Genomic DNA, 27,362 nt, shown 5'->3' on the forward strand with positions numbered 1-27,362 from the left:
TACGGCGTTGGCGAACACGAAGTAAAGGCAGACACACTTGAAAGAAATGAGAAGGCAGTGCCTGTAACTTTATTTTCTTACGGCACATAGTAGTTTTGATTCTATAGCGTTCATGTTCTGAATTGAAAATTCATCAGCAAAATGACATGTTTTTTGGGCAAAAAAAGTAGTTTGGTCTAAAAATATGTAAGAGGAATGTGACTGTGAGCTGCTTCTGGTCTTAAGACATGATGTGAATTTTAAACGCTAGATTATAAAATATAAATACACTGCAAACGTGTAAACATCCATAAACCCTTTGTGATGGAAATAGGACCATAACATGGACCAATAGCAATATCTGCATAACATTTGCTGTGCCACGAATAAAAGCTCGAATCCACAACTGTGTCTGTGGCCTATGGCTCAGTTCCGCCTGCTGCTTCCTCCGCTCGACTCCGGATGATGCCGTACTCCACTGCTTTGTCCAGGCAGCTCTGTGCAACCTTCACAATGGCCTCAGATGTTCCTTCTCCCTTTGCTAGGACAGACAGGATTTCCAACGCTTCACTCTCCATAAGTTTCTCAGCAACGCTCTTGTCAGCCTGCATCATGTTGCGAACGATCACCACTCCACGGTGGCGCAGGTCGTTTATTTCGCTGAGCAGCAGAGTCTGCACGATCTCCAGCCAGTGCTTGGTCTGCAAGATGGGCAGAAACATGAAAATAATGCTAGCAAAAATATGAATAAACAGACTGTTGCAAGTCTAAAAATAATCATGTTTACTATAATTTACGGACTACAGAGTGCATTGGAATGTTAGCTGCACCCGCTAACCTTAAGAAGGAAAATAGGTCTTGTTCATACATAAGCCGCACTGGTCTATGAGCCGCGGGTGCAGTGATGCTGTCTGCTCTGTAGAAAAGTCAGTGGTGCACCCCTCTTAAAAAATACATGAGATCACTTCTAAACTAGTTTTAAAGTGATCCAGCTTGGAGACTGACTCATGAAACGAACTCGCCAATGTTCTGACATTGAATCATGAACTCATCGCATCTTTTATTCACATTAAAGCGCTCAAACTGCGCAGTTTTCAGCCGCGTGTCCAAAGCTCAGACACCTCAGCCGGTCTCAGCAGCTGCTTCTCGTCTCCAGTCCTCCAGGAGATCGGCTCCGTTGGCGGAGCTGTGGAAATGCGGGTGAATACAGCGCATTTTCAGAGCACTTTAAGGAAAATAAAACACCTGTGATTTCATCACCTCCGATTTCAGCCTGTAAAAATCCATATGTTAGCCGTGTCGTTGTATAAGCTGCAGGGTTCAGACCGCCAGAAAAAAGCAATGGCTTATAGTCTGGAAATTACGGTAATTTCTGTCCGCCTTTTTACAAATCAAGTCCAATACAACAGAAGAGTTCAAATGTAAAGCACATAAAAGAAATGCCACGTAATGAAACATTTCTCTTACTGTGTCAGGAATACGAGCGCACAGCTCCGGCTGCTCCGCAGTTAACATGGCCAATGATCCTGCAGCAGCTCTCCGAAGCCTCTCATCCTCTTCCCCGCTGTAAAGCACCAGCAGCTTGAGTCGGTCATTACCAGTCGCGAGGTACAGCTTCTGTACCTGCCGTCACACATCAGCAACACACTTCCGTCAGATGCACTAAAAACGCAAATTCCCCCGTCAGCAAAAAGTCAAACCTCTGTGCTCAGGATCAAATTGCACATGCACTCGGTGGCAGCGGCTCGGACCAGGTCATGCTCCTCGAACATGTAGCCCTCGATTTTTAGCACTGCTTTTTCCTTGATGATCTTCTGTCTGTGGAGCAGAGCGAGCGTTAAGTTTGCTTGGTTCCGTTTTAACTCAAAACAGTGTCATAATCACGCAGGTGTTGATGAAAAACATTTGGGACCAATACACTGTGGATAAACACTCAAAGCAGGAGGAGAAAAAAATTACGGCATTATACTTGTGTGTTCTGAGCAAACCTGAGTCGTTCGCTGATTCCCGCCAGGTTAGTCAAGGCCATGAGAGCTTCAAAGTTCTGCAGGAGGGTGCATTCAAGATTCAGCAGACTAACCAGGGGCCGCACCACTTCATACACCTAGCGGCAAAACACAAGTCAGTGAACACGCCTTCACCACCTCTATTACGTGGGTCACATATCAATACCCTTTCTCCAGGGAAGGCGATCTCTGGGTTTGATGTAATCGTTATTTTGGACAGAGCTTGAGCTGCTTTGATTTTCCCCAGCGCTGTATTCTCGGATGCAAGAGGAATCAACGCCTGAGAAAGAATTACACTTCAATTATCGTATGGTATTTTAGAATTGAAACAAGGCAAAAACTGATTTCTACCTTTCCGCCTCCCTGAGCCACAACAGTGCCTCTGTCTTCCTGTCGTTCCACCAAGGCCAAGAAAACCCTGTTGCCAGACATTTGTTCAGTACGAGGAGCAACAGAACTGTACCACAAGCTCCTACCTGGCGATGCACTCTCTGCAAGCCTCAGTCAGCGCCGGACTCTCGTGTTTCACCATGCACACCAGCGCAGACACCACTCCCGCCTCTAGCAACTTCATCAATCTTTTCTCCACAAAGGCAGATGCATCCTGATCAACACAGGTATGAAAGTTCTTTTTAAAAGAAGCTCTAGAATCAGATAGATCAGATGAGCTCCAAAGGAAAAACACTGCACCTTTGGATGCTCCTCGGGCACATGCTGTTTCGCATACTTGGCCAGCTCCACCATCTGTGGGTCTGGTTTCTCCACCTCATAGCTGTTTGTGCAGTTCACTAGTGTCGAGCCGACGGCAAAGAGCACTGTCTTATCGACAGACTGAAACAAAACAATAACAAGGGAACACAAAAAAAATTAAAAGTTATAACTTTAATGGCTGTAATTGGACCCAAAGCAAGCAGCAAAATGAAACCTTTGCTAGTTTGAACATGGCCTGGAGAGCCTTCTTGTCCTCCACCAGGTCCTCTTTTACATCAGCATCAAATGTGAGGTAGGCAAGTCCTTCCACTGACCAGCGGCGGGATGTAGCAGGCAAAGACTCGTTGCACAGCCATCTAAAGAAGATGAGTCAGGTCATGAGCCCCAAATCATTTACACTTTGGACCACAGATGCATGTACATCATCCATAGACAGGCTCCATTTTAGGATTAGGATTTGGGATATTGAACACCTAAAGATGCAGGTGGTATTTGTTATTGGTATGCAAACCTAGCTACAACTTCAATTCCCAGAAAAAGTATTAAAAAATACTGATCATTTTAAATAAAAAAGGAAAGGAAAATAAATAGCAGGCTAGTTCTAATTCTCTGAAAATACTCTCACAAAACAGACAGATTTTTATTTTCAAAGTCACTCTGCTTTATTATAGTCTTCAGGCTCGAGTCGCTCAAAGGAAAGAGGTTTTATTTGGGAGTTAGCCAGCTCCATCCGAGTGAAGTTTGAGGGTCAAAATATAGACATAATAAATCTATGTGGTTTTGGACTTTACAGAAGTAGCAATTTAATACTGACAGAGTCGCTATAAGAAATGAAAATACAGTAATGATGCTGAACCATTAATGTAATATTACCTCTACTTCGTAGTTGCACTGCAATCAGGATAATAGCTCATCTTCTTAACTGCACTTACTTCCTGCATTGCTTGGCGAGCTTCAACGTCGATCCTTCTGCAAACTGCTTCATGCTAAAATCTGTCCCACCAGCGGATCCAAGCTTGCACAGTCCCTAAAAACAACAGCACATGTTTAGCTTTCTTTCCTTTAATAATGACACATTGTATTCCAGAACTCACCACCAGGGCTCTGACACGGATCCTGTCGTTTTCACTCTTCTTGTAGAGGTCTTTCAGAAGAGCAACACCATTGGCTGTGATGAAAGAGGCTCTCTTTGCCTTGCCTGCAGCGTGGATAAGCGCCTCCACTGCTATCTGCTGGTGAGTTACATCCTCGGAAGCACAAAGGGAAATCACCGCATCCATCATCCCGGACATTTCAAGAGCTCTGTTGCCGACATCGCTCGGCCCTTGCAGAAGGACTGACACCGTCTGGATGGCGCGTAGCTTGCCATCAAGTCCTGGACGACTAAAATGCTGCCTGTGAAGTGCGCACAAAGAAAGGGAAAATATATTGTTTTAGTTGGCATGTTAGTAAGTTTTTTTTTTTAATATCTAAATCTGACGGATTAGAAGGACAAAAAACTTTTTTCCTATCTTTTTTGTTTAGCCAAACGTGAATATTATTATTTCTTTTTACACAATTAACAAGCTCAAAATTACAATATTCTATGAGTCATTTACCAAGAATTGGAATGATTCATGTCGTGTTCAGCCTGCTGAAAGACCCATTTCTGATTGGGCCATTTAAAAATTCAGGGTCATACACTTGCCAACAACAATCGAGAGTGCACACAGGGCAACCCGCACTTGTTTTTAACAAATCCCTAGCCATCTATTAAGCCAGTACTTAAGAGCTTTGATTCAGTTTCGACACTCTCCAGGGACAACTCACTGAGTGTATTCTTCACACAGCTTATTGAAATTCTCCCTCTCTTTGTCGCTCTGAAGGTCATCGTAGAGTTTTCCGAGCAGAACCGAGCAGCTCATGTGGGAGTTTTCTGTAAGAGGTGGTCCATCTGAGAGCTCAGGCACTGTTCCTGCCACTTCCAGGATCTTTTTCAGACCTTTGGATAAAGAGAATCTTGTCAATACAGAATGGAATGTGCTTGCTGCTTAATAAAGGGATTAAAAAAAATAGAAATTTCTCGTAACAGGGATTTACTAGAATCATTTTGGAGTATGTAGTGGGTGTGTTTACTACCTTGGTCAATCACCCATAATGTGAGGGAATTGTCCGGGTTCTTTAAGGACTTGCGGGGCACTTGTTTGACCAGGAGGTTGATCGCATTGTCTCTGCCAGGCCCCGATACAGTTGACGACGGCATCATCTCCAGCAGATGGCGCAACATCGATCGAAGCTCTTTAGACGGCTCTGGTTAAACAAAGAGATACCAGTTGAACTAGTGAACGGCGCCTTATCTCATCAGATTAAAACAACACAAAAGCCAAATGGTTGTCAGTGACACATCACAATGGCCTGTGGTCTTCTCTCATGTGTAGCATGTTTTAAAACAGTGGTATTGAAGTGATTTATTACAAATGGCCCATAGACATAAATAAAGTACCCATCATTTCTATGGGGCTACCATAAACCAGTCATGAAAGAAATGATGGCCAACTCCACTTACAACTCCAACCAGGGCTTGAATATAAATTTAAATATACTTTTAATTCAGTTTTCCTTTTTGGGGGAGCAGCGCTTATTTTTCCCGTTACTCCATCAGTGACGCTTATCCACAGGATAAAGAGAACACAAATAAAACTGGGAAATAGAAAATAACAAGAGGAAGTGAAAAGGAATTTAAGTTAAATTAGGAACATTGAAATTTCATTTAAAGTGTACGCACTGCACTGTATGACATAAGAGTTTCATGTTTTGTTTTCATGCTTTTATGAAGTTGTGTAGCGTGGCAGCCATGTTTCCTGCACTTAAACGGACATAATAGAGTTTAGACTGACCAGGAAGTATGGCTTCTTCTTTGCCTCTGACCTCACGTTTCATGCCCTCAGTCAGAGCTTCAAACATCACCTGCAGCAAGTGGCAGGCAGCTAATGAAACAGTTGAAGATCCTGATCCCATCACTGCGCACAGCAGCCCCATTCCCAGCTCGTTCACTATCGCCATTGTCTGGAATTCAAAGCAAAAATAACAATAAATTAGGATGGGATTAGTGCAAATATGTGATCAATGGAGCTGCATTAGAGAGGACTTTGGATGATTCTTCACATTAAGATGTGAAACTGGAGAAGCAGTTGAATGTTTCACAGGTGCAGCCCCCAAAGCACTCGTCTAAAGATATCAGTGTGGGCACAAAGCATTACTGAACATTTGTTTATATAAAATGGAATTTATTTTACTGTTAAACACGCTATGAAGTGAGTAAACAACTATGCAGTTCCAGTTATGCTGAGAAACATTCAAGGGTTTATGATGTCCAGGAGTCAAAAGCCATCATAAAATGTAAGCAGCTACTTACTCTGGTCTGATGGCCTGTACATAAACCAACCAGGGTCCGCAGGGCTGAAAGGACAATTTCCTCCTGCTTCGATCCCAGAAGTTTTTCAATGAGCTTGACGCCATCATTACGGAAAATCTGCTCTGCACCAGCGTCTTCTCGAGAAAGTACCACTAGATTCTGAGCGGCCTGAAGACATGGACAATGTTACAATGTTTTAAGTGTCACCCAAAAATGCTGTCTTCACAGTGTCCTCTACCTTCTCTTTGTCCGAGTCTTTTGCAGATGGATCAACAAGAAGGGAGAACATTTGCTGCACACGAGCGTCAGTGGAATTCAGCTGCAGTGACTATAGGGTTTAAAGAAAACAATGAAAATGACATGACTGTAGAATCCCAACAGAATAAGCAGAGAACACATCCAAATACCTTCTGCTGAATCTGTGCCCCAAGCTGTCGGAGAAGGTCCTGGAAGGCTTTGTTTTTGGGCTCCAACTGGGCACATCTTTGAGCATCCAGGAAGGCTTGGTCGAGACGGTTGAGCTTCTGAAAAGCTTGAGCTCGGCGAAACCGGGCTTTCACATCACCGGGATCCACATCGAGAGCTGGCGGTGGACACATTTGACAAGATTTACATGCAGTATCAGTCTATATTTGAAGAAAGAAATGGGATGATACTTTCCCAAAGTGGATGTCTTTTCTGAATGTGCCTTGTTGTCTAAATATTACAGTCAACGACCGACATGCAAAAACACTGTAGTTAATGAAATACAAACGAAACGTTTTGGTTTTGTTTTCAGTATTTTGAAGTACATCACCATTAGGACAGTGAGTCAGAGTCTGGTGTCCCACCTTTCGAGGCATCAGCCTCCGCTTTGCTGAACTCCTCCAGCTTCAGGTAGCAGGCAGCTCTATTGCGGTGCAGGACAGCGGTGTCTCCCTGGCTATCGCTCAACTTCAACGCTTTCGTGTAACAACCGACAGCCCCCTGCACGTCCCCAGACTTGAACAGAGTGTTGCCCTCTTCCTTCAGGGCTGCTGCGCTCTGGAAAAGAACGGCAGTGTCACCAAATCTCTCCGTGGAATGAGGATGGTTTAAACGCCGCAGTACCTTTTCTTCCGTCATGTTCGCTTCTAAACACTCGGTGCTTGTTGGGTCAACCAAACATCAGACGTTATTCCTTCTTACTGTTCCACAAACTCGGCTAACTTTAGCAAAACATGTCACATCTCAGAATACTTCCTGGCGTCGGGAACGCCGTGATGACGTGTATCAAAAACCCCGCCCATTAGGTACGTTCCATGCCCATATAAGGAGAAGAGGTCTCTTCCCACTCGCTCTTCGTTTTTGGTCATATTTTCATTTGTGTTCAGCTTTTGTTCTGCAGGACATATGTGAGCTGCACATTGGACATTGGCACCCTAAACTATACTGTACAGTAGTGTTTAACAACTATTGTGTCTATTTCCTGCCCCTGAAAATAACCTTTTAAACTTATATACAACTTTTTTAAAAAAGTTGTATATATGAATGGAGGATCTTAAATGAACATGCATGTTAAATGAATGGCTATATGGTTGCATGAATTAATTTACTTGAAATAATTTTATTCTTTACACTGGCATCAATAGAGCCATTGATATTCTTACCTATAGCATTTAATCTTCAGTTTATTTTGACCTTGTTGCTTGAGTATTTACTGCATATCAGTTTGCAACAGTAAATAGTTTTGCTATTGTATCGAAAAGCAGATCACATATATTCCTGAAATGCTAGTTTAGCACATTTATACTTTGCAACTCAAGAAAGAAAGGATATTCTTGGCTGCATTTCAAGACAAGTATCTCAACACAATGTCTTTAAAACCTCCCAAGCAGGTTGCAGCCCTGGTATTTATTCCATCACCCCCCCGCCCAGAGAGTCTCGGCAAGGATAAGTTTCAATTGTTGTGTTGCCCCCTCAGCCACCGGCTAATACACACCTGCTTGTATTCTCATGTTACCGTGGTGGCTTTATTTTTCAGCAATACATAGCATGGACAGTTGGTGTCCCTGTCCAGAGAGGTCATGCGAAGCTCTGGCAACAACACTGCAAGTCCTGTCGGAAATCCAAATCAAATGCAGCTGTGTAAACGTTTCACCCACCGCGTTTGTTTGGAAAGAGTTTATGATTTGAGGAATACATTGTGTAATTGCCGCCGCTGCAGTCTCTTGCGAAAAGCTCTCGAAATCGTTTTTGTTTCCTTTTTATTTGTGCTTTCAACTGAAAGTCTCAGACAGAGCAAGAAAAAATAACTAAAATCTTCACTAAAGGCCATAGATCGATCTACTTCAACCGAATGATATTTACTGCGTGAGCCGGACTACTTTCTGTGTGCATTTTGGGGGGTTTGTGGTTCAGCGGCTTCAAAGTCAATATTTAACTAATAAATACCCAGTTTTACATATGACTTAGTCACAGACCAAGGGAACTCAGATGTTCAGATGTGTTCTGTCTGTGCTCAACACTTCTTGTTCTGCTGACATAGCTGTCACCAGTCTCATCCACCCCTCTTTATCCTTTAGCTCTGGTGCGTCCAACTCACCTTTGTTAGAGGAATCTTTAAATGCATTGAAGTATAAATATACCTTTAAACATTTTTTCGCTTGTATAAGTTTCCATATTGATTGTTGATGTCTATTTTAGTTACTATTGAATTCAATGTAGTGCCAATTGTATGTCTTCAAAGGACTTCCAGGTGACAGGTAGAAGAGTTCTTGGTGTGTAACCTGGAAGAAAAGTGGATAAGGAGACTTGGTGGTGGAACGAAGAAGTGCAGGTGTGTATAGAAAGGAATAGGTTGGCTAAGAAAAAGTGGCATGTTGAGAGAACAGAAGAGAGTAGACAGGAGTTCATGGGGGCCAAAAAGATTACAGAAGACAAATGTAGTGGTGTCAATGGCCAAACAGAGGGCATACGAGGACTTGTATACAAGGTTGGACAGTAAGGAGGGTGAGAGAGATTTCTACAGGATTGCAGGGCAGAGAGATAGAGATGGGAAGGACGTGCAGCAAGTTAGGGTGATCAAAAGAGTACTTTGAACAAAGAATAGAAGGGTAGAAGGAGTGGCCATCGTAGATCAGGACGTGGCAAAGATTAGTAAGGCTGAAGTGAGAAGGGCATTGAAGACGATGAAGAGTGGAAAGGCAGTGGGTCCTGATGATATACCTGTGGAGGTCTGGAAGTGTTTAGGACACTTTTTGCCTGCAACATTTTAACAAGGTCTTTGAGAGTGATAGGATCCCTGAGGAATGGAGAAGTGTGCTGGTGCCCATCTTCAAGAACAAGGGAGATGTCCAGTGTTGTGGCAACTATCGAGGGATAAAGTTGATGAGCCATACGATCAAGTTCCATTGTGTCTTTGTGGACCTGGAGAAAGCGTATGACAGAGTGCTGAGAGAAGAGTTGTGGTATTGTATGAGGAAGTCTGGAGTGGCAGAGAAGTATGTTGGAGTGGTTCAGGACATGTATGCCAGGTGTGAGACAGTGGTGAGGTGTGCTGCAGGTGTCACAGAGGAGTTCAAGGTGGAGGTGGGACTGCACCAAGGCTCGGCTCTGAGCCCCTTCTTATTTGCCATGGTCATGGACAGGTTGACATATGCGGTTGGACAAGAAGCCCCTTGGACGATGATGTTTGCAGATGACATTGTGATCTGTGGTGAGAGCAGGGAGCAAGAGGAAGACAAGCTAGAGAGGTGGAGGTTTGCCTAAGGAAGGACAGTTAATTTTTTATCTCGAGATAATTTTTATCTCGGGTTACGAACTATCCCGAGATAAAAATTATCTCGCGATCATTGTTATCTCGGGATAAAAAAAAAAAAGTCCTGCATGCTACATCGAAAAAAAAAAATAAATAAACCCATGCATGTCACTTCCAGGGCTCCGCAATTTTCAAAGCAGAAACTAATGTTCAATCTTATCCAAAATCCAAAAAGAGAGTGTGTGTTCTTTTTACAGCGGAAAGCGCCGTCGTCCAATCAGGTGTGGATGCAGGGCTCGACTCCGCCCCCACAAGGCTTTGCAGCAGCGGCTCGGCTGTGCTAGCTGCTCGGCTACAGCTCCGTCACTTGGTCATCTGTCAGCCTGCAGACATCCGAGCACACGGCTGTGCGCGCTACACGCTTCCGGGTTACATGTCTTTGACAGGTAATGCCCCGTTCTCTACGTTTTCGGTCAATAATTATGCTCGCAAGGTCGCACATGCACGCTAACCGACGTCTGGTCGGAAAGTAAGACGTTATCTAGTAGATAACTGCCACGTATCGTTGCTCTGTTCTTTGGTAGACTCTTGGGCTGCTCACCTAAGTCTTTCATGGGTTCACTTGTCTAAAACCGTCGTCAAACTTGACTCATTCCGCCAAGGATTTACGCATCCAGATGTTAGCTTTAAAACCAGCCACTCATGTGTACAATGGGTGCTAGCATTAGCCGCATGTCAGTGTTATTTACCTCTTATTTGTTGTCCGTTTGGTGCTGTGATTTAACATTTGCCATTGCTTCTGTCATAAAACGTGAAAAGTGAAACAGAGACTGACTGTCTCTGTTTGTATTCGGCTAAAAGTTACCGATCATTTGAGATCCAACCCTTTCGTCAACAAATTCAAGGACGCTGTTTAAACACGATGCTGTTATCACGTTGTTCTCTCCAAACACGAATGTCATCACGAGGACGGCTTGTGTTGGAAGTCCTGTGAGCTATGTCAATATTCACTTGCGAGCCAGGTCAGTCAGTTGCGCTGATCGTGTACCGGACTGGGTGACATGTTGGTTAGGAGGCGACGCAAGCGCCACATTATTATCCCTTCAGCTTGTGTAGGTGCTAAAATAGCCGGGGAAGTGAGCGGATTATGATCTTGGATTTTCTCTCAGGGGAATCAGGAATACCTGTTAGAGCTTTGCAGAGACACTGACCTGTATTGACCCTGTATTTACTGGAAGTTATGTTCTTTTTTAACCTTAAAAACATCACCTTAATAGATGACGTCTAGTCGACTTGAAGTAGAATAAAATAAAATTGTTGTAAATACTTTGTGGATTAATTCTAAAGTTTATATATGAATTTTAATTGCTCAAAATGTGGTGTTGAAGGATATATATTCTTTGTAAAATGGTCTCATATGATGGTCATGTGGCCTCAGCTATCACTCCCCTCAGTGCAAATCATGCTATGAGAACTAGTGAACCTTTCTGCAAGTAATTTAATGGTCGATGATAGTCGGCCGTGTTGACTAGTGATTGCCGAAACTTTATAATTGTATTTGGTTGCCTCAGTTTATGCTCTTCTCCACAGCTTGGAAGACGCTTTGATGTGCCGTTGAATCAGCGAAGGACTTGATATCCATGCCGCCGTCTGCGTTAGCATCTGAGAGAAGAATAAAATTAATCAAATTCTTCATCCTGAAGCCAAATTCTGGCCTCACGAATGACAAAAAAAACTGATATCTGGAGCCAATTGTTTTTAAACTGCAGTTTTGCAGTATTCATGCTGTTAACTCGCTGAAGAAGAAGAAGAAGAAGGAGCAGGTTATTGGAGGATCACTTACTGCTGTGGGAGTGTGGACTGGACTGCAAGAGCAATGAAACACATCATGCTGCAGAGACACTAAGGACCCTGTTTGAGCCTCTTTTGTGTAGCGCTTGTTTTTTTTTTTTTTTTCTTTTATACTCCCTTCCTCCTTTTCCCTGCAATCTCATCGATTTGGATGGTTGAGCACAAGGGACACTTTGAAGGAGCCCACCGGTGGCCGTGGTTTGGCCGAAGCTGACAGACTGTCTGCCAGCTATTGCTGATTTAGTAGCGCTGACTGCTGCTGGAGTTATTCCCCTTTGCTCTTGCTTCAGTATCATGAGAGGAAGCTGGAAGCAACACTGACATGGATCTCAGCCACTGTCATTAGACTAACGTGTTATCTTTTCACTTGAACTGCAAAGCACATTTTTTTTTTTGCTGCTGGAAAATCCTGACAGAGAACTTGAAAATCTATTCAACACCCGGAGAGATCTGTTCTGTTTCAGCGGACGATGAAGCTGAGGAAACAGGTGACAGTTTGTGGTGGGGCCATTTTTTGTGTGGCCGTTTTTTCACTTTATCTGATGTTGGATCGAGTCCAACATGACCCAGCAAGACGACAGAGCGGTGGAAACTTTCCACGGGTAAGATCACTTCCTGTTTATGTAGAGCGCTTACTTTTCTGTCCAAAAATAACACTATCAAGTATGTAACAAAGACTTCAAGTATATTTGAAGTTTTAGTTCATAAAGTCAGTTGTAATATTTTAGAATACATTCAAACATGAAGTTGTATTTTGAATCCATTTAGGATGTTGGACTCTCATGGTATATTATGTTAACATGATAAACTGTCTTTTAGAGCCAGATTTCAGTCCTGCAGAACCGGATAGAGCAGCTGGAGCAGCTCCTGGAGGAAAACCACCAAATCATCAGCCACATAAAAGACTCTGTCATGGAGCTCACAGACACGGGAGCCGTGTCCCCCAGTGGCCACCTGCCGTTTCGGACTGCCAACGGATCCTGGGTGCTACCCTTTGATGGCCGCCCTACTTTTCTTAATGTAAAGCCTCAGGATTGCCAGCTCGCCTCAGGTGGTCGCAGTCAAGCAGATGTACAGGTATGAAGTCAGCCAGTACTGAAATCTTTTAGGTAGATTTCTGATCTATCATGAAGGTGCGTCTCTCACCATGACCTCTAGTTACATGGCCTTTCATATGAGTTGAATTACTGATTCTCTGTGAGGGAAGTAGCTAGTGGACATGGTTCAATAGGATAGCTAGTCATGTGTAGCTGTGCCAGGTCATGCCACAGACCCAAGACAGTTTACAGAGATTACATCTTCGCGCTGGCGTGGAGAAAATCTACCGTGACCAGAAAAGGGAAGTTGGAAAATGTTCCCTCCCCACTGCTAACAAATAAGATGAACTGATGAAAATCACTTTGGAAATGAATGGTGCCTTGTTGTGTCATTTCAGATGCTGGATGTTTATTCCCTTCTTAAATTCGACAACCCTGATGGCGGCGTATGGAAGCAGGGATTTGACATCACTTATGAAAATGATGAGTGGAACAACGAGCCTCTGCAGGTTTTCGTCGTGCCGCACTCTCACAATGACCCAGGTAATGTCTCTCACTGTTTCATGGCAAGATTTCTCTTTTATCACGGTGTAATAATCCAGTCCACGTTCTTCATCTGCTCTGTAATTAACGCTGCATTGACTTGACAACGCACTTTTTTTCCAATTGGATATTGACATGGTGAACTGCAGGTCTGTAGTTTGTATTGACCAGGTATTGAACCTTTTTTCCCCCTGCTTGCCACACACTTTCAAAGTTGACAGGCTGCAGAGGTGTGCAGACTGAGCTCCAGATTCATTTCAATTTTGTATGAGAATTGCGCAATAGTGCGAGCACGACTGAGGCCAAAGTGTGGTTTCGCAATCGAGTGCTTCTTGCAGGAATTGCCTTGGCTCTCACCTCCTTTTGTCTAAACACCAGCAGAATTCAAATAAAGAATTTGTTCAAATAACTGGGCGAGATCAAAGTATATTTAATCTCATCACATGCCCGACTCGTGTTTGTTCATTAGCTGTCTTGTCTCAGCATTAAAGAACAGTTTTCTTTCCCTCCCACCTAATCATTGACCTCAGAGCTCTGTTTGTGTTGACTAAATCTCAACCAAAGTCCAAACTATATTATGTAACCTCTCTCTCTGACTAGCAGTAAACACTCTCTCCTCAATCTAAAATAAATGTCTCTTTTTCAAGTCACGCTGAGATTAACATGAAAATTCTGCTGTTTTCATGTTATTTCGTCTGTGGTTTCTACTCTGCGCCTCGTCTTGTATCCTTGTGTTTTCAAGTGACTTTTCACTGCATCACCCTGCTAAAAGGCTTTTCAAGGAGTATCTACTTAAATAAAATATGAGTTTTATTTTTGATGAGATGCAGCACTTTTACCCTCTCTACTTTGAGTCTCCAACCTATCTGCGGAAGGTTGTTGGAAAGCCGGAAGCCGTGGAACAATTGATCAAGAAGTAACATGTCAGCCTTTCTTGTTCGGTCTTGTTTTATCAGGTTGGATCAAAACCTTCGACAAGTATCTTTTGGAACAGACGCAGCACATATTAAACAACATGGTGGTGAAACTGTCGGAGGATTCCCGCAGGAAGTTTATCTGGTCGGAGATTTCGTTCTTATCAAAGTGGTGGGAGACAGCGGACAAACAGAAACGAGAAACAGTGCGCAAGTGAGTCTTTCCATACCGATCTTCAGGCACTGTAACAGCCTTTTGACTTTTCACCCAGTGATATGGGTAATCTGAACAGAAGCATGCAAGTTAGCGTGCTGTTAACATTTCACATGTATCTGGCATATGTCTATCATTTGTCATCACATTATTTTGCAAAAATTGTTTGCATTTATTTTGGGATTTTGTCCCTTTTTCTGTCTCTTTCAATAATTGTAAAGGGGATTGTGGATTTTTCTGGGGCTCCTTTTACAGCACTTCATCTTCTCACAAATTCACAAAATGCATTTTCACTCTCTCAACATTTGAGCTGCGAATCACTGGTGAATTAAACCACAAAAAGATGTGAATCTAAAATGACTTCCCTCTGAGTTCTTTTCCATCAGATCATTCTCACCTTGCTTTTTTTTTAATCCCCTCTTTTCTGCAGACTGATCCAGGCAGGGCAGCTGGAGATAGCGACGGGTGGATGGGTGATGACGGATGAAGCCAACGTTCACTACTTTGCCATGATCGACCAGCTTATCGAAGGACATCAATGGGTGGAGAGAAATCTAGGTAAACAGTGGATAAACTTATTACCTTCAAATATGTTCTTTCTTTGTGATCTGTTGTGCAAAGTGTCAGTTGCTTAAGGCTGGAAAAGGAATAAAGAAATCTAGATCAGCAGGTGCTACCTTTTACCCGTTAGGTGACCTGTGCCGCTTTCAGAGAAATATTATTTTTCTGGATCATTCTTCTTCTCTTTTTTTCCCCCCTCTGCCACAGGTGTCACGCCTCGCAGCGGATGGGCCGTGGACCCCTTTGGTCACAGTGCCACGATGCCCTACCTGTTAAAAAGAGCCAACCTGACCAGCATGCTCATCCAGCGGGTTCACTACTCCATAAAGAAACATTTCGCCTCAACCCGGAGCCTGGAGTTCATGTGGCGGCAGGCCTGGGGTGAGTGGACCAGAGCCAGTCGACTCGTCTTTTAATAAGCCGATTTCCTGCCACTTTCCTCGGCCTTTTGAAGGGCAACCAACTTTTAATAGCTGCCGGAAGTTATCAGTGCTATTCATCTTAATGAGGCAAACGCCAGTAGCTTTGCTATACTGTCCTTAATTAAAAGATAATAAAGGTTTTTATTTATTCACCTGCCAGCTGCTTGGCTCAAACAATTCCCCCTGACCTTGTAATATAGTCCACGTTTTCCAGGGTGATATTTAATGACTGCGGCATTAGACGAGCGAAACACTCACTATGGTGTGTGTTTTGACTCCGTCCACAGACTCCGGCTCCAGTTCAGACATCTTCTGCCATATGATGCCATTCTACAGCTACGACGTGCCGCACACCTGCGGACCCGACCCGAAGATCTGCTGTCAGTTCGACTTCAAGAGGTTACCAGGAGGACGGATTAACTGTCCATGGAAAGTGCCACCGAAGGCTATTGTGGACTCAAACGTGGAAGAAAGGTAATGACCTCCGTGCTTTAGCAAACAAAAGTAGGTTTGATAATAAAAATGCATCTCGAGAGCAGTTGAACGGGTGTGTTTAACACCATCTGAACCTTGTGCGTTAAAAGAAACATTTGACTCTTGTAAAAACTGTCAGACTGGTAAATAATCAGCGGGTCCTTGTGAGTGAGGCAAGCAGAGCGAGAGGTCACAATGAACAAAACCGAGCTACAAATGCCTCCTCTGACTTCCACACTCCTCAGTCTTTGTATGTGTGACTGATGGAATTTGGCTGCTACCTTAGTGATTCTGCTCTTTTCAAGGTTCCAGTGACTTCTAAGAAAGTTGCCATCTGCGAAGCGAACTGGTATTGATGCCAGAAAAGTGTCTCCTTTCATTTGTTTTACTTTCCTCTCGCCTCGTCGGCATTCAGGGCGCACCTGCTGCTAGACCAGTACCGCAAAAAGTCCAAGCTTTATCGCAGCAAAGTTCTCCTCATCCCCCTTGGCGACGACTTCCGCTACGATAAAGCGGTGGAGTGGGATCAGCAGTACATCAACTACCAGAAGCTCTTTGACTACATGAATTCTCACCCAGACATGCATGTGCAGGTTTGAAGATCCTTTCAATGTGAAATTTATCTGGGTGGTGATATGTAAAGCCACTGACAAGAAAATGACGGTGTGTTTATTGGTCCTCTGTCTGTTCTTCCAGGCTCAGTTTGGGACACTCACAGACTACTTCAATGCTCTTTACAAAGCAAACGGCGTTGCACAGGGATCCAAACCTGCCGACTTCCCAGTGCTGAGTGGAGATTTCTTTTCCTATGCGGACCGTGAAGACCACTACTGGACGGGCTTTTTTACGTCCCGACCCTTTTATAAAAGCTTGGACCGCGTCTTGGAGTCCCACCTCAGGTAACAGATCAGTCTGGCTGCTGCTATTGTGAGCGTTCATTCCTCGCCCAGAGCATTTGGCAGTTTTACCCTGCACAGCCTTGTTGTGATGCTGCAACATATCGGCAAGTTTCAGTGAAAAGCAGAGGAATGTCTGGAAAACAGTTCAGAAGCAACTCCCAAGCCAACAGTGAAAACAGCCTGTATGAATTTTCACCAAGAAACCAGTTTCTATACAGTTAGAGCTCTAGTTTCAAAAGTAAACAAAGTGTTGTTTACTTCCCAGATAGAAATAAAGAATACTATACAGACAAACTGAGTTTGGGGGGGGGGCCCTCATGGCCTGCTGCCTGTTCATCCAGGCCGTGTGAGAACATGCAGAAATGCTCCTGCTGCAATATTTTAATAGTTGATTTGCTTTTTTTGTTAATGTATTTTGATTTTTTTTTTTTTATACATTTAAATTAGTTCATCTTTTTTATGGCTTTTATAATGTCTTTTGCCACAAAACATAAGAATCATTTTCTTAATCATCTTGTTCCCAGAACATTTTTTATAACATTTACTAATCATCGTAGACACTGAATAACAGCAAACATGCAAAAAAAAACAAAAAAAAAACAACCAAATAATCTAATTTGATGGACCCGAACAGCAGTGCCAGTGTATGTTTTCCGACTGGGTTAAAGCAATACATTTGAGCTCGCATCACATCGTTTCCTCTCTGTTTCAGGGGGGCAGAGATTCTCTACAGCCTGGCTGTTTCAAATGCTCGACACGTGGGCATGGAAGGACGCTACCCAGTCTCAGACTATGGTCTGCTTGTTGATGCAAGGCGGTCTCTTGCCCTCTTCCAGCATCACGACGCCATAACTGGCACGGCAAAGGAGAACGTCGTCGTCGACTACGGCAACCGGTAGGAATTAGAAGTCTACATCTATTTCATTGTGGGAGCGGCTGGATGAATCCCGTGTTTTGATTCTGTTCTCCGCCAGGTTGCTTCGGGCGCTCATTGGTCTGAAGCGAGTAATTATCAACGCTGCTCATTTCCTGGTGATGAAAAACAAAGAGTTCTATCGCTTCTATCAGACCGAGCCGTTCTTGGAGACGGTACGAGCAGTTGTTCCTTCATTAGATTCGTTTGGAAAACAGACGTGGCTTCAGTGGCTTGGTTTATTTCCCCTTCAGGATGATCGGCGTGCCACTCAAGACTCCCTGCCTCAGCGCACATTGATCGAGCTCGACACAGCAGGGCCCAGGTTCGTACCCTCCCTGCTTCACTTGTTTCCGCCTGAAATTGTAAAGGATGCCATTTATTCATGAACAACAGCCAGAGATAAAAGTGATACCGTTTTAGGGAGTGTGACTTAACTGAGACTGCAGGGTTGAACATATTTCAAGAGCTGAGAGCCAGGCTCAGGAAAGTCAGGACAATGTTTGCTGAAAGCAACAGAGCAGGAGAGAAGATTGACAGGTGAGAGAGATGCAGAGGGAGTGCTTTGTTTAATAACCCTAAAAGGCTGTATTGACGAAGTGTTTTATGTTTCGTTTCCTCTGGACCCGAACTTTAATAAAGCTTTGTTCTGCTTCAGTAGAAAACTTCCAGGCTTTGATTTGTTAAGATAAGAGTGTCATTAGGGAAGAGAGCTCCTGTTGTTTGATCGGGAGTGGCTGATGTCTTCCTTGTAATGAAGCCTTTTGGATGAAAGTCGCAGATTAAAAATGTAAAAGATGTGTGATAGTTCACTGGAATACAATACAAAAATACGTTGATTCAGGCTGTATGTTGTGAAGAATAAGGAACAAAAGAGTCATTCTGGTTTCCTCCAACCCTTTTACTTCCAGGTATGTGGTCCTGTTCAACCCTGTTGAGCAGGAGCGCCTGTGCACTGTGACAGTGTGGGTCAACACGGTCAAGGTGCGTGTGCTGACAGAGGATGGCCAGACTCTCCCTGTGCAGCTCAGTGGTCAGTGGAGCTCTCCAAGTCAAATGAGTGCCGAAGTGTTTGAGGTAAGACGTGCTTGTTGCAGTAGAAACCAGCCTCTCTGAATTAGATTTAATATACACAACCGTTTTTTACTGAAGGTGTTCTTGAATCCTCCCAACAGGCCACGTTCATGGCTCGCTTGCCGCCACTAGGTCTCGCTGTGTTCCACATTTACAACTCCCCGGACTCGCCCATGACGCTCCGCTCTGAGACAGTCCTCCGGGTGCCTCCGCGGGCCGTCACCCCGCGAGCCTCTGACCCACTTCCAGTCCGGTTGCAGCAGGCAGAACCTCAGACCGTCTACATCAGCAGTCAGTCCCTCACACTGGGCTTCTCCGGCACCACTGGGCTGCTGGAGGTCTGTCTCAACGCTTTTATCTGACTCTGACAGCATCTGCTTATTTCTAAGGCCGCAGTTACTGGAAATGCTGTTTGAGTAATCTCCACTGTTTTTCATGCTCAGAGTGTCAAGCGGAAGGATGATCCTCAGGAAGTGAAGGTTCAGATGCAGTTTATGATCTACGGCACACGTCCCTCCAAAGACAAAAGCGGGGCTTATCTTTTCCTGCCTGATGGGAATGCCAAGGTGTTTACTCAGATAGAGCTGAAACTTGAATCATCTTTGCGACAGCATTGTTGAGCTAACTGTCGTGTTTCGTCACTTTCAAAAGAGACAAAACTTGTTGCCTCTGGATGTTTTTTTTTACTTCTCCACATGCCATCGCTGTTTCTTACTTTGTGTCTCTCTGCTCCTCGCAGCCTTATACCCACAAAGAGCCGCCCGTGGTGCGTGTTGTGGAGGGGCCTCTTTTCTCTGAAGTGGTGGCAAATTACCAGCACTTTCAGCAGACCATTCGCATACACAATGTGCCAGGTAATAAATACTCGATTCCATGTTGGGAAATGTCTAAATGGCAGCAGATGGCTCATTGCAACAATAGCCAATATGTTTCATGACGGAACATATTGCTAATTATGCAGAGTGAAAAGCACTGATTTTTTTTTTTTTGCATTTGCATTTGCATTTGCAGGTGTGGATGGTTTGTCTCTAGACATCACCACAGTGGTGGACATCAGAGATCAGAACAATAAGGAGCTGGCAATGCGACTGATCACAGACATCCAGAGCGGAGACGTCTTCTACACCGACCTCAACGGCTTCCAGGTCAGACTGGCTCTTTAAGATCTTCCTCACTAGAGAGACCAGTTATGGTGAACAGGTCTTATTTAAGATGCTAAGAAAAGCAGCAGGTGCCAGAGTTGGATTGGATGCATGTTTGTGAACACAAGCGAGACGGGTTTTGACTGCGGACTTGATCCCGGCTGGAGAGCTGCACTTTGTCTCGGGAAACTCTCAGCAGGTGGTGAGCTCCTCGCCTCAGGCGACTCTGCGCTAGATGCCGGAAACTAAGTGTATAGCGCAACTCCACACAAACATGATAGATGCCGGCCAGTAAAGGGTCTGATCGCTGTCTGGGCGCACAACTTGGTTAAAAACAACTTCTCAAACTCCCAGAAAACTAAGGTGTTGCAGCTCCAGCTGCAGGAAAAATGAAGGTGGGGAACGGGAGCGCGGCAGTCCGGGACTCGCCATGTGTGTGGATGTGTGATAACTCACATGTTTTTACCTTTATTAGGCTGATAGACATCTGATTTTGACAGACACATTTGGTTAAATGAATAATGCAGCGCTCTACAGTAGCTGTTTTTACTGCTGATCTCGCTGCAGCGTAGCTGTCTGCATGGGGACAGCGAAGAGGAAAGATGCTGATTTTTTTTTTCCCCAAGTTACTAAAGATCACCAGACTATTCATTGATCATTTCTGACGTCTCGATCTGTACTTCACTGACTAAAATCTTCTCGATCATCAGTAATCTTTCTTTGTTCAATGTGTTGTGAGAGCCTCATGGATCAATCCAGACGCTCCGCATGTCGCAGCTTGTTCCCGCTATTTCCTTGTGAAACAAACATGAGAGAGTTTTTCATGTGTAGTTTTGGCTGTGAAACGCCACATTCTGTTAGAGCCGTGGAGGAGCTCCGTCATCAGTTCAGTTCAGAGGTGAGGACGACTCGTAGTGCTAAGAAGTGACAGAGAAATAAAGTGGTCAAGCTGGTGGTGGTAAATATTCCTTGAGACGTGTTTAATCGTGGGTCACAAAGCAGCTATTTTGCGCAGAGCGCCACCAGCTGAGGAGAAAGAAAAAGACATCACCTGAGGCACAGAGGTGCGAATTGGACTCGAGACAGAACCTGCAGTGTGAAACCGCCCTTTGTTACTTACTGTTTGTTACTAAAAGGACTGTGAAGGTGCATACATCCACTAAGCAGCTAATTTCGCGTGATTAAAAAACAGCATCCATTCAAATCTATAAAACAACTTTCATGATTCAAAAATAGTTTTTGCTCATTGTTAGGTCAACTGGCCATTTAGGAAATGTTATTTCCCACCCCTGATCTAAACCTGCAGGTGTGAGCAGCAGCAGTGAGACCCTGCAGTTGAACCTTTAGGAGAGGCTTCCTAAATCCACATGAACTGCGCCAAATTCTAATGGCCTCCTGAAACTTTCAGGAAAATCCCGACAGTGTTCTGAGTTGTGCTGCTGGTGAAAACATCATGTAATAATCCCGAAACGACAGTCAGAGGGACATAAACATACTTCTTGACGGTGTTAAATGAAATTAACTAGAATAAAGCTGGACATTTTTAAGTTCCCTCTTGGTAGAGGTCTGTTTCCTGCCATGTCACAGCTGTCAGCACAGATAGTGCTGTGCTGTCTTTTTTTTTTTCCCCTCACATTTTCCAGTTCCTGACCTGACACTGACAGGATGTTAATAGCAGCCAGACTTTAGTGCACTTCCTTGCTCCTTAGTCTTTTATTTGTACAACCGACCACTGCACATCACAGAGATCCGTGTTCTTCTTCTGAGTCTCTCTGTCGTCGTCTGCAGATCCAGCCGCGGCGCTTCCACCTCAAGCTCCCCCTACAGGCCAACTTTTACCCCATGCCCAGCCAGGCCTACATCCAGGACGGCCAGCACCGGCTCACGCTGCACACAGCCCAGGCTCTCGGCGTCAGCAGTCTAGAAAGCGGTCTGTGTGCCACCATCAATCCTCCTTTGAATCCATTTCAGAAATTGCTGCTGTTTTACATCTGCTGCCGCCATCTCCGCCTTTAATCATATCAAAGCTTTGTTCATTCCCTGGAGCATCGCGGGGAGAGCGTCCATCGTCTTATTGAAGCCGCTCTCCCACCTCCTCGCAGGTCAACTCGAAGTTATTTTGGACCGGCGCCTGATGCAGGACGATAACCGTGGGCTGGGTCAAGGCCTGAAGGACAATAAGAAGACTGTTAATCGCTTCAGACTGCTGCTGGAGAGAAGATCTGTGGGCAATAAGGTTAGCCAGGCAACCGCAGGACCTTTCATGAGATGTTTCTCCATCTGTGCTGTGCATGATCATCTTCCTTTTGGTCTGAATCTCCTGCTTGTCTTGCTTTAACTTCACACTCCTCTCTCTAATGGTGTTTTCTTTTCCAACCATTTCCTCCACCTCCATCAGCATGTTGGCTTCCTCGCGTCCTTGTTTCATTCTCTCCTCTCCAAAATCTGGAGTGGCAGAGTTCAAGAGGTAAATGTTGCCCTTGGCGGCAGTGCGTGGCCTTGTTAGTGCAAGCCGTAGCTCCGGTTCCGGACCTTCCTCCACTCCGTAGCTCCTCTTAGTTGTAGCCAAACCATGACCTTGTTTTGCGTGGAAACTAACAAATGAAGTCATTCACTTGCAAATAAGTCTTCAGGGCAGAACACGGGGAGTGGAAACTGGTCACTAGCTTATCAGATGGGAACGCTGCTGGTGAGGAAAAAAGCCTGGTCAGCCGTGATGTCTGAAGCTCTCCTTTGGTTTAATCCTCAAACTGCTGATCCGTGACTAGACCCAAGTGGTGAGTCATGGACTGAACGGCGCCCGTTCTTAAACTGCTTTTCTCCTGCAGATGACGGACAACGCTGCGACCAGCTTTCCCTCGATCCTCAGTCACATGACCAACGGCATCCTCAACCACGAGGTGCTGGCGCTGCCTGTCATTCCGAAGAGGCGCGGCGTCCCTCCGCTGCAGACCTTTGCTCCCTTCAAGTCTTTTCTCCCTTGTGACATTCATCTGGTGAACTTGAGGAGCATCCAGAGTCAGGTAAGACCGTGTGTGTGTGTGTGGGCTTGTTTGTCCTACTTTGACAAAACTTGTGAGACCTTGTGAGGTCTGTATGACTTTGCGTGGACATTTTGGTTGGACCCCACAAAGTTTACCCGAGGTTTGAGGATGAAACCTTCAAACTATCTGGGTCATTACAATTGGTTTTTAAGTTTGGTGTGGAGTCATGGTTAAGTTTAGCCATGTGTTTTGGATGGTTAGGTTCTGGGTGAGAGGCTGGGGAAAGGGATATGGCAATGAGCAACCTCACAATGAACCCACAAGGACACCAATACATGTGTGTGTGCATCTGCATCTGGTTGATCCTTACTTGTGGGGGCCATTTCTTGACAAAACACTATCCTTGTAAGGACCATATGCCAAAGTGGGGACTATTTGACTGGACCCCACAAATCCAAGCCTCGGTTTGAGGATGAAGACATCAGAATAAGCGAGTCTTTATAATTGGGTTTCAGTTTAAGGGTGAGAGGCTGGGGAAAGGGTTATGGCAATGAGAGGTCCTTATTAGAGTGGAGATATATGTGTGTTTGTTTCTGTGTGTGGATGGGAATCATTCTTCTCGCTTGAATCACTGTCTCTGTGTACGGAAGCAGCAGGACGCCTCAATACCGTCTGCCTACACTGCCTTGATCCTTCACCGCCTGGGCCTGGACTGTGGGCTGGAGGGACAAAACCTGGGCTTCAACTGCACCACCACACAAGGGCAGGTACGACTGACCCTCCGAGTCCTGGCTGGGGGTCTCATTTGTAGCTCTTCTACAGTCTGGACTGGAATAGTTTTGAGTTATTTTCTTGAAGCACCGAAGATTTCAAAGTGGTTTGAAAGCCCTCTTTTCTTCAGGTGAGCATCTCAGGACTGTTCAAGAACTTGGACCTGCAGCTGCTGCAGCCGACGTCTCTGACGCTGATGCACTCCAGCCCCCCGCTGGCCAACGACTCCGCGGTGAGCCTGGAGCCCATGGAAATATCCACCTTCAAGCTCAAGCTGCGCTAAAGAGCCTCACCACTTGAAGACCACAGTCGGACTCTTTGAACCAGAAATGATTCAGAGCGACACAGACGAGCCTCTTTGCCACGTGCACACGCTGAACCTGAAATGTGGCAGGCGTAATGGGACCAAACGCCCAGCAGGGGGCGGGCTATAGCTGTGAGCGTGGAGGGAGGTCTGCAAGCGGCTGGAGCCCCACCAGACAGCGGGTGCCAAGTCCCGCTCGCTCTGGAGGAACTTCCTCTTTTTTTTTTTTTTTTTAAACATTCTTTGAACTGAACTACTGAATGTAAATATCCCGGTGACAGTGGGAGGGAGGGCTGGGGGCTGCGATTAGTGCCACATCTGAGTGCAATTCTCAAAGCTTTATTTGGTTCGAGGGTTCCTGATTTTTTTTTTTTTTTAAGTGCACGGTGAACATCGGCCATTTTTGTTTTTCTACCTGACAAAAGTTCACTTGATCGTTTCTGACAGACACGAATGCAGCAAAGAGAATGTCTCCCTCTCAACTCTCACGATCTATAAGCTGTGGTGTGGCTGACTATGGTGATGGAACCTGTCCTCAGTCGACTGTTCACCTTCCCGCCCGTCTTTCCTTTTGTTCATAACTCGAGTGCTTCCTTTTTTCTTCATCTGTCGGGGGTTTGTTTGTGTGTGGGAAGGGATTCCAGTTGCACTTCTTAGCTGCGATCCATTCCTGTGTTCACAGCTCGGTGTATGCAGTAGAGGAGTAGACAAGCGTATACCTCATATATTAATGTTCACGTGCGAGTCAATGCCACTGCCGGAGGTGTTCCAGTCGGTCTCATGAGGTTCGGTGTTCACCATCAGGGACCGTCCGTGTGCCTGGCAGCCATCATGTCACTGGAACCTTCTGTTTAAATGTGAGCACAGCCATCCACCAGACAAAAAAAAAAGTATTCGATAGGTGTCGTTTCAAATGAGGCGTGTCAACAGTGTAAGAAAAAAAGTAGGGAATATTTTCTTGTCTGCTGCGAAAAAAAAAAAAAAAAAATCTGAATTCTGGGTCATGCTGGAGCGCCCTTTGGCAGATTTATTATTTAAGACTTGCACAGCATCAGAATGTGTGTGTCCATTCTTGGATCAGCTTCCGGCTCTTATGTTTTGACGGATCGATAATTCTTCAACTGACCAATCATCATTTAGGTTTGTTTGATTTTTCGAAGCGGACGTTTCCATTCCAGATGTTTGACCCGAAAAAGAGTCGGTGTTGAGACGTTTTAGACGCCTCATGTCGAGAACCGAAGTTCAAAGGCGGAAAGTCGTTGAGATAATTGGAGTTTTTCAATAATTTACGCCCCAAACTTTTTGTAATTACTTCATGTACATTGTTTGATGTTGAATATTTCATTTCCACATCTGTGGCGAATGAGGGTTCATTTTTAATGTGGAGCTAGATCACTGCTAAATCTGACTTTGTTTCCAAAAAATGTTTCCAAATTTTGGTTCATAATTTATTATGTTGAGAAGCCGAACAAGAGGCTCACGTGTAAATGCGTGAATAAACACGCTTAGGGACGGAGGTCAGGTGACCCTTCCAAACGCGTAGTTCTAACCACAAATGCACCCTGGTTTTTCCAAATGCCGGGCTTCTCCCCTCGAGGCGGTCTGTCTCTCTGGGAACACACAGACGTGTGACTGAGCACTTGCTTTTCTCTCTCTCTCTCTCTGTTTTTTTTTTTTTTTCTCTTCTCTCGTACGGAACATCTCATCTCATCCTCACATACCGAGGTCCTGTCATCTCCCATGTTTCCATTCACCTGAACTTCTTGCTGCTGTTGTTCCAGATGTCTCGTCTGTAATTGTCCTTTTTTTTTCTTTTAATGTGATTCTTGTTGTAGCACTGTTCTCATTGGTTCAGAGGTCAAATATGGTGTCAGTTCTCCTCTAGATTGATGAATTGATGGTGGAATGAAGATGCAAACGTGAAGGGGGACATTAATAAAGATCAAAATACCAAATAAAATGTTTATTTATTTATTTATATTTGTTAATTGATCCTCATTCGTAACCCTTTGCCAGACCTCAGGGGCCCAATTTACTTCTGCACACTAGTACTTTACACTTGTGTTGGTTCGACAGCGAGCCCAAGTCTGTTCCATGGAAACAGTTGTTCAAAGCCAAATACTGCAGTGCCCTTCAGTGGGCTCTGAAAACGACACTTCACAAACCTGTCACTTAAAACTAAACTGAAATTCACCTTATCTAAAAAAAATAGTGAAAAATATCCACAAATACTACAGTGATACCTAGGTTTTCGAACGTCCCGGAATTCGAACAAATCTGAGTTCGAACTAAAATTTCTCTTTTTTTTTTTTTTTTTTTTTTGCTTCAGATTTTGAACAAAAATCCAGAACTCGAACACCCCCGAAAAACGCAGGAAAAAACATAACATGCGCGGAGCGATCAGCTGAGCCACGAGGCGCTTTGTTATTGTGTGTAACGCAGCCTCTGTATGCAGACGTGTCCCGTTAGCTACATTTACTGACTGTTTTCTCTTCATATTGAGGTGTAAAACCTTTCCTGTCTCCACACTGGACCGTGGTAGAGTGTCACAGGGGAGGTGCTCGCTCTCCACACCTCCACTCCAGGGTTTGATGTCCTGTTGTGGGCTGGAGCTGGGACAGGGATGAGGCGAGTCTGGGACAGAGCGTGACTTGGTTTATGACTTTGCCACAGCCAAACTGCACAGAAGCGCACATTCAGAGCTGGACACGCACCGGGCACCTCTTCACTTCTGGAGAGACCTCACTCACTCGGCAACCCCTCCCACATGCAGCGGCCACACACATAGAGGAACAGCGCACCTGCAGCAGACACTCTACATTCACTCCTACAAAAGACTATTTTAAGGCTTGGAACGCATTATTTCTTTTTCCATTCATTGTTATGGGAAAAATCGATTCAGATTTCGAACAAATCGCAGTAATACAATTCTTCTGAAATTGTGTTTAAATAAAACGTGAAATTTACCATATTTACCAGATATCACACAAAAGCTGCACCAACACAGATTTGTCTGTGTACAAACACATCAAAGAAAAATCAGACCGTTAGGTGCCTCAGAAATGACTCTAACTTAGTACTAAATTTGGGGTAAATCAAGGGGTTAAACTTGAGAAGCAAAGCTGATGAGGTTTCTTGAGACAGTGTCCTGGTTTTCAGAGGCCACCAGATGGCGCTGTCTTCTGTAAAGTGTCTGGGCTTGAACGACTTGAACGAATATTACGACACTGTTTCATCGAGCCCGCAAAACTGTTTCATGATGCCTCTTCTAGCCATCAGTAGCGAAGACAAATCTATTATTAGTATTGACGTTTGGAAAGGTTTGAGAAACAATGTCTCAGAACCACACGTCTTTGCACCATTGGTCTTCTTAAGTTCATTAACAAAAAAAGTATTCAGACTGGATGTCGAGAGGCGGCTAGATAACCGTCTATGAGAGGTCTGGTTCCTG

At 44.6% G+C, this 27,362-nt stretch overlaps 2 protein-coding genes across 5 annotated transcripts; one reads left to right on the plus strand and one right to left on the minus strand.

The window, feature by feature from the left end:
- Nucleotides 1-25: 25 nt before the first annotated feature.
- On the minus strand, nucleotides 26-7,320 carry unc45a (unc-45 myosin chaperone A). Its single transcript, XM_053884990.1, has 19 exons — nucleotides 7,180-7,320; nucleotides 6,921-7,113; nucleotides 6,498-6,673; nucleotides 6,329-6,418; nucleotides 6,091-6,258; nucleotides 5,573-5,741; nucleotides 4,815-4,985; nucleotides 4,506-4,677; nucleotides 3,791-4,091; nucleotides 3,629-3,723; nucleotides 2,911-3,052; nucleotides 2,676-2,816; nucleotides 2,462-2,589; nucleotides 2,337-2,403; nucleotides 2,152-2,265; nucleotides 1,968-2,083; nucleotides 1,680-1,797; nucleotides 1,447-1,602; nucleotides 26-680 (listed from the first exon to the last, which is right to left on the minus strand). Exons 1-19 carry the CDS (start codon nucleotides 7,192-7,194, stop codon nucleotides 399-401), a joined length of 2,814 nt encoding a protein of 937 aa, XP_053740965.1. The 5' UTR covers nucleotides 7,195-7,320; the 3' UTR covers nucleotides 26-398.
- Nucleotides 7,321-10,116: 2,796 nt separating this feature from the next.
- On the plus strand, nucleotides 10,117-25,878 carry man2a2 (mannosidase, alpha, class 2A, member 2). Of its 4 annotated transcripts, XM_053884985.1 has the most exons (25): nucleotides 10,117-10,254; nucleotides 11,399-12,261; nucleotides 12,479-12,736; nucleotides 13,095-13,239; nucleotides 14,196-14,367; nucleotides 14,798-14,925; nucleotides 15,136-15,309; nucleotides 15,638-15,824; nucleotides 16,240-16,417; nucleotides 16,521-16,723; nucleotides 17,436-17,618; nucleotides 17,698-17,812; nucleotides 17,891-17,961; nucleotides 18,060-18,176; nucleotides 18,548-18,713; nucleotides 18,812-19,048; nucleotides 19,154-19,276; nucleotides 19,450-19,564; nucleotides 19,722-19,855; nucleotides 21,641-21,782; nucleotides 21,955-22,088; nucleotides 22,251-22,319; nucleotides 22,681-22,875; nucleotides 23,490-23,603; nucleotides 23,738-25,878. In XM_053884985.1, exons 2-25 carry the CDS (start codon nucleotides 12,130-12,132, stop codon nucleotides 23,888-23,890), a joined length of 3,645 nt encoding a protein of 1,214 aa, XP_053740960.1. In that variant the 5' UTR covers nucleotides 10,117-10,254; nucleotides 11,399-12,129; the 3' UTR covers nucleotides 23,891-25,878. The 4 variants fall into 4 exon arrangements, with proteins under 4 accessions (XP_053740960.1, XP_053740961.1, XP_053740962.1 ...); XM_053884986.1 differs by lacking the exon at nucleotides 22,251-22,319; XM_053884987.1 differs by lacking the exon at nucleotides 18,060-18,176.
- Nucleotides 25,879-27,362: the final 1,484 nt, after the last annotated feature.

This window comes from Synchiropus splendidus, chromosome 14 (assembly GCF_027744825.2).
Source record: "Synchiropus splendidus isolate RoL2022-P1 chromosome 14, RoL_Sspl_1.0, whole genome shotgun sequence".
NCBI lineage: Eukaryota > Metazoa > Chordata > Actinopteri > Syngnathiformes > Callionymidae > Synchiropus > Synchiropus splendidus.